General features: G+C 44.9%; 1 protein-coding gene across 1 annotated transcript in view; it reads right to left on the bottom strand.

The window, feature by feature from the left end:
* Nucleotides 1–4,364, bottom strand: part of LOC135100058 (SKI family transcriptional corepressor 2-like) — an 8,723-nt gene extending 4,359 nt beyond the window's left edge. The window contains exons 1-2 of the mRNA XM_064002940.1: nt 4,198–4,364; nt 55–175 (exon numbers count right to left, since the gene is read on the bottom strand). Coding sequence (XP_063859010.1) covers nt 55–175; nt 4,198–4,349 — 273 coding nt within the window. The 5' untranslated portion in view covers nt 4,350–4,364. The remainder of the gene's footprint in view (nt 1–54; nt 176–4,197) is intronic.
* Nucleotides 4,365–9,976: the final 5,612 nt, after the last annotated feature.

Raw genomic sequence — 9,976 nt, 5'->3', positions numbered from 1 at the left:
GAGAGAGGTACAGAAACACAGTGGTACAATCCGACAATGACCAAGTGAACATACCTGATTGTTGGTCTTGGAGAGGTGGGGCTCCTGCTGGTCGAGGCAAGGCGGTGCGAGGGGCACTGACGGGGTGAGGGGTGAGGTGATGCGGTGCTCTACTCCCTCCATGGTGCCCGCGCTCCTGCAACACACACAAGGCCTCATGTACCCTTCCTGTCCCTTTCTTCTTAACACGGGCAGTCATAGAAAGTTCCCTGTCCCGTCTTCCTCACACCGTCTGTCACTCTGTTTATATACATCTGGCGTTCAGCTTTTGTTCAGTTCTTCCTTCTCCCGCGACCTCTTGCACTCTCCACCTGTATAAGTTAGTAATTCTATAATCATATCTTTCTTTTCTCCTTCACGTTCCTGGTCCACGTAGTGCATACATCAAAAGTTCGTTTATCTTGCACAATTCGCTTGCCGTCACACGACTTAGTGTTCATATGTATTGTCTGTTATGTATCTTTTCCTCATATGTCTCGGTCACACATGTTTGTATCCTTTATTAGACCTTGAATTTAGTGACAGTGTTTAATTTCATACAGCAATGAAAACATTTACTATACCGAGGATATTTCATGGGAAAGTTAGTTATTCTTCATTATTAACTAAAGGAATAAGGTTTAATTGGAAGTGTTAGGCGACAGTTATTACTTAGGTAAAAGTGAGGTTCAGGTGTGTTTAGAAAACACGATGAAGCGAAGAACTCCTATTCTACATATATAATTGTAGTGTCTGCCTGGACTTCGTCTCTTTCTGCTGCGGAGAGTGACGTAAGGCTTGAGCTATTGTTGTGTACTCATCGTGTGTGTGTGTGTGTGTGTGTGTGTGTGTGTGTGTGTGTGTGTGTGTGTGTGTGTGTGTGTGTGTGTGTGTGTGTGTGTGTGTGTGCGCGCGTCCGAGCGCCTTTTGATATACTAATAAACACACAAAAATACACATAAAAAAATGTAAGCGAAATGTGCACACACACACACACACACACACACACACACACACACACACACACACACACACACACACACACACACACACACACATCCTCTCATCGCTGACGGGTGAAAACACAATCCAGGTTGTACCGCCAGCAGTCGGCCGCATCCCACAGACCACCCGCCCATCCACCCACCTGCCCGCCCATCCACCGCTCTCTCGCTCGCTCGCTCGCCCGGCGGATTATACAAATATTCAATAATATCCAATTTAGCGAGAAGGTTTCTGTTTCTGCACACTCAGGGGAATTCTGATTAACTTGGTGTTTTATAGCGCGTGTGATTTATAAAATATTGTTATTATCCGTGTTTTCCGGGGTGAGGTCACAGCCGCGGGGATGACGACCAATGGGAAGGTGGCGAGGGGTAAGCCGCTCTAACAAGGCTGACGAGCGTGGTGATTTGCTATATTATTATCATTTCACGTTTTTTCCTCCTCCTTTTGCATTATGGATTCAATGGACGGATCTGTTTTCATGACAATAATGAGTGTTTTTTTCTTCGTCTTTTTTCTCATTACGATGCTGCTCGACTCAAAATGTAGAGCGCTTTTTATTTACTAATACCTGTTTTTCTTTACTATTTATCGGCTTATGTATGATTTTTCTTGGTGGGATAAACTAGAAAATTTTCACTCCACCTTCAGTATTGATGGCTCGGCCGTTTATAGTCCTCACTGCGCCACTACTGACCTACTTCACTGCTCCACGTGCTCTTTGGCTCCTTATTGCACTGCTACAGCTGAGGCATTGGGGAGTTTTTAGAAGATTAGACAAATTTATGGAAAGGAACGACAGGGGGGAAATAGGTAAACATGATTTATAAATGGAATGTCACATATAGGCCTAATGAGTTCTTGCTTCTTATTCTTATTTTTTTCTTCCTGCGTTCGTACTGATTCACTTCACCCCTCCACGTGTTCCTTAACTTAATTCTACTGCCAATGATCCACTCACTGATCCACATGTTTCTGGACTTTTCACTGCATTGCTACTGATCCACTCCACTGCTCCACGTCTTCCTTAACACTTGACGGTAATGCTCCTGGCTCACTTCACTGCTCCACAAGTTTCTCCACGTTATTTAGGTCGCCTCTACTAGCCGCCCCTCAGACCCATAATATTAGACAGTCCATTCTCTCCGACGTCTTGTATTAGAAAATTGTATCCCTTATTCAGAAACTCCTAAGGATGACTGGTCCTTGTGAGTGGAATGGAATAAGTTTACCTGATAATCTGACCTTCAATGTTCCCTGCTCATATCTTCATTTTTATGGAGACACAGCATTAGTTTGCCAATATTGTATACATTTAAACTTTTTTTTTTTTTCCTTTTTTCAGTTACGCTCATAAAGATTAAATTTCAAAGACGTTCCCTTAGCTTTTAATTCCTTTGATCCTAATAGCTAATGTGGCTTCAGAATACCGACGCGTATTATAAGGAACATGGCAGTTTTTTTTCCTTCTTACAGTAGTATAAGGTTACTCCTATAAAATTTTTTTCTTTTTTTCTTTTTGGCAGGGGGGTGTTAGGGAAGGGTGCTGAGGACGGAGAGACAATTAGCGGGCCCACAATTTTTATTTGTCCAGAATTTGTTTTTGCATCTGGTCTTCCTCTCCTGTGCACTAAAGAATCACAAGTGCGCTACACAGTCACACGCTGACGCAATACACCTGCTGGTGTGGTCCAAAAATATCAGTAATAACAGATACACGAGTACTGTCGAGTATACGCTACATAACTATGCATTAATACAAAGATAAGTTGATGTGGCCTCTAAGTACCTCTGATATAAGATACACGCATGATCTCCTGTGCGTCCCTGGCCATTGTTAATTCACTTAGCGGCCATAATCCTTCACCCGGGTCTTGTCAGAGGTACGACGACGGCTCCCGATAATGAAAGCGATAAGACCTCCTTCGATAATACAGTAATGCTTAACACATCCCAGTAATGGCTAGGGCGTTGCCTCTCCGCTTATATACTCGTGTACCATACACCAATTACCTCACCAGTGTCCTCTCCGCTCGCTCTCCTCTCCTCTACTTAATTTTTTTCCAAACTTATTTCTTTCCTCCATTCTTCCCTCCATCCCACACCAGCACTTCTTGAATCACTTGTTCCTTATGCCTGGTATTTCAGCGGTAAAGTAGTAAAATTGTATATTTTTTCCTAATTGTTCGAAAAAAAAAAATACATCGTGGCAATATACATGAGATAGCAGGATTGAGAAAAGAGAATAAATGAGGTAAAAATCTATTTGTTTTCTTCTAAACAAAAAAGTGGGAAGAACTTAACCAAATCGCAAAGATCGATATAACATTTCGTCTCCAGTACTGTGCACTAGTTACGTTAACAGCAACATTTATGTGCTGTTCTTTATGACTATTATGGAAGGAAGAAAGATGCCTAGACGTGGTGCGGGCTGAGAGGGAGCCGAGTGTACGTGAGAAGGGCTAACGTAGAGGCCCGGCGGGAGCGAGGAAGCCGCCGCGGCGCCGCCCTGGAGCGCCGCCTCAGCAGCATCGGCATTATTTCAAGTCTGCAGACGCACCACTCCTTATTCCAACACACAATCCGATAACGTTAATTGAAAAAGTTGGAGGTAAATTATTTTACGTGGGATTAGACGTTGGTTCTTTTTTAATTTCCCAGGGCAGCGAAAATATGGATTAAGGAGTCAGCAAAAATTGCATCTGTCAATAGCGTTGTTGTGGAGTTTGTTTGCTTCATTGAACTGGGAGGAGGGGCACGGGAGGCGCTTCAGGGGCAGGGAAGGGGAACAGGGAACGCTGGAAGAGGAGGAGGAGGAGGAAGGGAAGATTGTTGAGAAGAGATGAGGGAAAGGAAAGGAACAGATGGGAAAGAAAGGAAGAAAGGAAGATGAGGCTGAGAAAGGAGTGAGGAACGACTGTGGCTCATGGAGGAAGAGTGACAAGAAATTTATGAGTGTGTGGAGACGAGATAAACAGCACTTCTGGAGACGGACGAAAAGAGATAGGCCACAACGACGCAGAAGAGAGAGGGCCACGCTGGGTCTCTAATGCGCACACTCAACCCAAGGACACACACGTACCTTAAAAAATATCGAACAAGAGCTGCGAGATCGTAATCACAGTTTTAACTTCCACAAGAAAAGAGAGTACGCACACTCCAACACTCAGTCACCGCGTCCCAGGGAAGTGACTGTCTTCAACACAAAGGTGGCGGGAGTCTGGCGAGAAGTGGTCGGTACTACGTACATAGAGATGAGGAGCAGGTTGACGAACTGAGGCGACGTGACAACCAATACTTACTGCACCATCAAGTAAAAATGTCATGTGTGCTTGTGTGAGTCAGAGAGAGAGAGAGAGAGAGAGAGAGAGAGAGAGAGAGAGAGAGAGAGAGAGAGAGAGAGAGAGAGAGAGAGAGAGAGAGAGAGAGAGAGAGAGTGTGTGTCCCCATGCGGTCCAGAATAACTTAAAAACTGAGCGAAATTGTAATAACCTTCCTGTTACTTGAGACAGAAAGACACAAACACACACGCGTAAAAATAAAACATTAATTAATAAAAAATAAAACAATTCGAGAGAGAGAGAGAGAGAGAGAGAGAGAGAGAGAGAGAGAGAGAGAGAGAGAGAGAGAGAGAGAGAGAGAGAGAGAGAGAGAGAGAGAGAAACAAGAAACTCCAATAGACAACAAACAGAAAAAAAAGTATAAAAAACAAATTATGGAAAAAACAAAAGAAAACATACTGATAAAAATATATATATATATATATAAAAAAAAGAAAAAAAAACTTGATAAAAAAAAATCTAGCACGTTGTTCATTTACCCTAAGGTCCCACGGGTTCCAACCCCACATTAATTATCCAAACCGATGTCTCTGGCTCACGATTAATTCCGACTTTCACCTTAATGGACATGCAATATAGCTTAGAGTGATTATCCTCCTCCAGTGAAAAGGCTTAATTCCACGGTTTCTTCTTGCTTAAATCGCTTTCACAAAATCCATTATAGAAGGAGATTTACCTCGTATGGAGAGTAATCCTGCGGTATTTAGAGAGAGAGAGAGAGAGAGAGAGAGAGAGAGAGAGAGAGAGAGAGAGAGAGAGAGAGAGAGAGAGAGAGAGAGAGAGAGAGAGAGAGAGAGAGAGAGAGAGAGAGAGAGAGAGATATTCAATATGTTTGCCGGTTAAATTCTCATGAGATGGCTTTCATACACCTACCCAAGGCAAGTATTACTCCTATGCACACAAAGCTTTCATTTACCTTCACTTACCTGATTTTTCTCTTCATATTTACGCCGCACACCACCTCAAGATGTAGAGGCTCGCAGCCCATGAATACTCAATGTAACTGAGACAAAGCTGCTACAATGTGGGGACTTGCATGGAAAGTCACTTGGCCGGCCTCAGGAACCCCACCAATTGCAGTGTTCTAACTATACTCGTACGTGCAACCACCACCATAACCACCACAAGTCACCACCACCACCATCACTACCTTCGCCGCGCCACCATCACCGCCGGCGCCCCCCGTCATCTATAATATCTTTAGGTCGAATCAATACTGCTTCAGGTGGTCCGTACGTAGTCTTGAGGCACTGAGGGACAGGTACAGTGTGTGTGTGTGTGTGTGTGTGTGTGTGTGTGTGTGATATCAGGATGAGTTACACATACATTCTAACGTGGGGAGACAAAAGCCGCATGTGACCGCGGGCGCACCGAGGCAAGGGTAATCGCGGTGCTCAAGGGCAGGTGAGAGCCAAGGTGTGACGCGGCGAGCACCAGGTCCCGATGGACTCTCACGCTCCTGTTTCACCTACAATAGATTAAGCCAGGAATTAATTCTTGTTAAGGGTGGAGGGCGGGCGTCTTTCTGACCTATTCAAAGCCATGCATACCATGAATATCAAGGGTTTGCAACAAATTGCTTTTAATTAATTCTCCATTACTCCCCGCCTTCCCGAGGGATTTCCGGCTCAGTGCAACTCATTATTTGCCTATCACAGCCGCCGTAGAATTCAATTAATTACTTTTAATTGTCTTAATTAAATTGCAAGTAATTACGCTGGGAACAATTGGAGAGAGTTAATCAGTTTGGGCCCCCTGGGAGGCGCCGCGTTAGTAACAAGGCGACTCCCGCCCAAACCTGACACATTTCAGCTGCATTTTCGTCCGCGGCGGACTCTAGTTTGCTTACACGCATCTGGCAGCTGATTGGTCCACCAGCATCCACACACCGAACTTCCCAGCCAATCACAGAGGTCTTGTGCGTCTCAGAGTTTAGTTAGACTACGATTTCGATCCCAGTTTGCGAGTTCCGGCACACTGAGGCGCCCATTCTTCTCGGCGAGATTGAGGTGATGTGGATCTTCACCTAAGTTTGTGCGAGGCGCGAAGGCGGCGAGGGCGGGCGAGAGACAGTGAGGAGTTCATTAGTTAGTGCTGGCCGGGTTAACGCGGCGGCCGGCCCTTCTGGGGGACGGATAAACCACCAACTTAATTAATTCACTGGAACAGGATTACCCGCCACCCGCTCCGCTGCACACGCCTCCTTCCTCCCTCCAGCCCCTCTCCTCCCACCTCCTCCCTCCCGCTTCCTCCCCCGCCACGCTCCTCCCCGCCTTGTATCGTCTTGCAGTGGCAGCGAAGACTTTCTTATAAGAATAAATGCCATTCTTCGATAATCTGACCTCCGATGCGATGTGAAAATATATACTTTTTTTTTCTATTAGTGTTTTCTTAAAGGATTTTTTCGTTCCAATAATCACTATGTATTAGCGTGACGACTGAAAGTTATGAGCCGTTGTCTTCCTTCTTTCTTGGATACAAAGCAAGATATATAACAAAGTTGTTCCCACTGATAGATTCTGCCTCCGAGACCCGATCTTCCTCTCCTTCCTGCCTCGCGCTCATCCCTCCTCTTGATCACTTTCCCTCCTCATCTGGTCTCAGTCCCTCTCCTGAGCCAAACTCTCTCTCTCTCTCTCTCTCTCTCTCTCTCTCTCTCTCTCTCTCTCTCTCTCTCTCTCTCTCTCTTGCCTTCCCGTCACATCTCCTCCTCCTCCTCTTCCTCCTCCTCCTCCACTGTCACTTCCGCGCCAGTAGCCCTTCACTCCCGCTCCTGTCTGTGAGTGTCAACACAATCACAATCACAGTCGCATCACAATCACATTACTCCTGATTAGCATACTGATTGGAACTCAGCTAATCTGCGTGGGGTTAACCAAGGCGTGTTAATCTAATACCCTCGTACCGCGGTTCCTTTTTTTAATTTAGAAGGGGATTCTTCCGTCCGCAGACGCTTTGCCGATTTTGGGAAAATCCGACGACGAACTCTTGGGAAAAAGGACGCGGGATGAATCTTTCTCGGCAGTTGCGACAGAAACATTATTTTTTACTTACTTTTGCTGATCCTCGGATTCTGGATCTCTCTTGTTCTAGTAACTGACAATATTTTATCCACCACGCTCTCCACACTCGCAAAACTTGAAAAAACTTTGCATAATGTGATTTACATAATTATTCTTTGATTTTACTCCTTGTTTTTGTGCACGAAGGACGTATGCAACGCAAGAGACTTCCCTCTTCTCCGCGGCGTGACGAGAGCCGCCGCAACCTGCCCGCACAAGGCACTCAGTTCCCTCACCCAGTACAGACAGTGACTCCACCCGCGTCATGAACACCAGCGCACGGCAATGGGAGCTGCGAGGCGCGGGTTAAATCCACAGTATATATATATATATATATATATATATATATATATATATATATATATATATATATATATATATATATATATATATATATATATATATATATATATATATATATATATAAATTATAACAACATCCGTGTCCTGACAGCAGCGGTATTGCAATGAGAATTAATATCATGTGGCCATCAAGGTCAGTAGGTAAAACACACTGAATTAGCTACTGAGTGAGCACTGACCATGACATCAAGCTTATCACATGTATGGCGGCGAGGCTCACAATGGAATGACGCTGCCAGTGCAAACCACGCACAATTCTCTAAACTTATATTACTTGATAGTCACTATGTACCTCCAGTCTTTATCCACACGAGATTAGAGTCCACACAAGCACCTGGGATACGAGGAACCTACGATGGCAGTTACATAACAGCCTCGTAACAAGCCATGCCATTGCCGGGTCCGTGTACCGCTGGCAATATCAGAACCCTCAGAGTAGTATAGTTTGGTACAGTCTACTTTACGTGCAAGGATGAAGTGATTATACTTCTCTTTGTCTTCCTCCAAGCGACAGATAAACACGATAGGATGCACTACAGAGGAGGTACTCTTTCATTCTTCTTGCCGAGAATTTGTCAAGAAGAGCTGATTAAACATTCTCTCTCTCTCTCTCTCTCTCTCTCTCTCTCTCTCTCTCTCTCTCTCTCTCTCTCTCTCTCTCTCTCTCTCTCTCTCAACAGTACAGGAGTAACGTAACAACACTCATTATAGTTCAAATTCCTCCACCAGTATCATCTTCCACATTATCATCCACACTCATCCACCACCACCACCACCACCATTGCATGTGCCACTACCGCCACCATTATTCCTGCTTCTCTCACCACAGCCATCATTGCTTTCACCACCAGTCTTCGTTCCTTTCCACCACCACCGCCGTTGCTGCTGCCGCCGCCGCCGCCTCAGTCGCTGGCCGCCTTGCCAGGCCCACTGCTCGCGTACTGAGGCATTTGCATAACAGACTTTTTTACTGAATTCATATTGGCTAATCAATTTCGTAGGAAAAATGGATTCAGCAAATTAAGTGAACTAAGTCAATTAATTCCCAGGTGAGCTTGGAAATCCACATGACTCAGTGTTACGTGTGATGATATTAGGCTACAGGTACGTAGCCGCTGCCGCTTGCTTTATTAGATATAGAAGTAGTGGCTGTATTAAGAGGAATAAAAAAGTCTTCCCCCGAAACACGACGCAAGTGCATTTTTCATCGCGTTATTCAAATTGACACGCGCAAAGGATATTCGCAATATTTGGGAATACAGTTTTCAACGTAAAACTTATGCAAATAAAATAAGAAATAGGCATTAACACAGGCCGCGGCCACAAAAGATCCTCCACATGGAAAAGAATGAATTTCTAGTTCCAGAAAAGAGAAAGTGAAAGAAAAAAAAAAAACGGTATTGTAAACTTGGCTGCAATATTAATGGCGGATCCAGGCAACGGTCGGAATACGTTATTAGATTACGGCGGGAACAAAGACTGCGCTGTGGTGCTTCGGATTCTCGGACGAGGCGAACTGCGGCGCCGGAAGGGAAAGGGAGTCGCTGACGATTGTCCGTCCGTCCATGGCGGCGCGGCGAGCATCAGTCACCTCGTCCCCCTCTCTCCCTCCTCCTGGTCGGCGCCTTCTGATCCCATTGTTGCGGCGCATTAAGTCAATCAATCAACGAATAGCTCCTTCACTCGTCCTCACTATAGATAACTCTGATTACTCTCGGTTGAAAGTAAAAAAAAAAAAAAAAAAAAAGTTTTCCATTGGTTATTAACCTTCGGTAGCGACAACCATAAGTAAGTCGAACTGTTATCTCATTAAAGTGACGGCCAGTTGTGTTTGTATTGACAGGAACAGTCTGAGAAATCTGCCCTTTATAGCTTGAGAACTCTATCCTCCTTTAATTGGCAAGAAAAAAGTCTAACTCCATTAACGTAGCTCAAGATGCCAGTGGTGTTTTCTATTAATAAGTCTCCTTAACTATTATATCTAAGACGCTCACACCTTTACATCAGGTTTTCACAGCTCTGCCACGTCCCCACTCAACTTCGCGCCCCTCCACGCCGCGCTCCGTGAACGGCCAGGCGGCGGCTAATCAACGCAGAGGCAACAAATTCGATTTTTCACTTAAGGCGGCAAGTCTCCGTCAGGAATGATGAACTAAGGCTTGCCCGAGAGAGAGAGAGAGAGAGAGA

Source organism: Scylla paramamosain, chromosome 4 (assembly GCF_035594125.1).
Source record: "Scylla paramamosain isolate STU-SP2022 chromosome 4, ASM3559412v1, whole genome shotgun sequence".
Lineage (NCBI taxonomy): Eukaryota > Metazoa > Arthropoda > Malacostraca > Decapoda > Portunidae > Scylla > Scylla paramamosain.
This window is presented reverse-complemented; position numbering and strand designations above follow the sequence as displayed.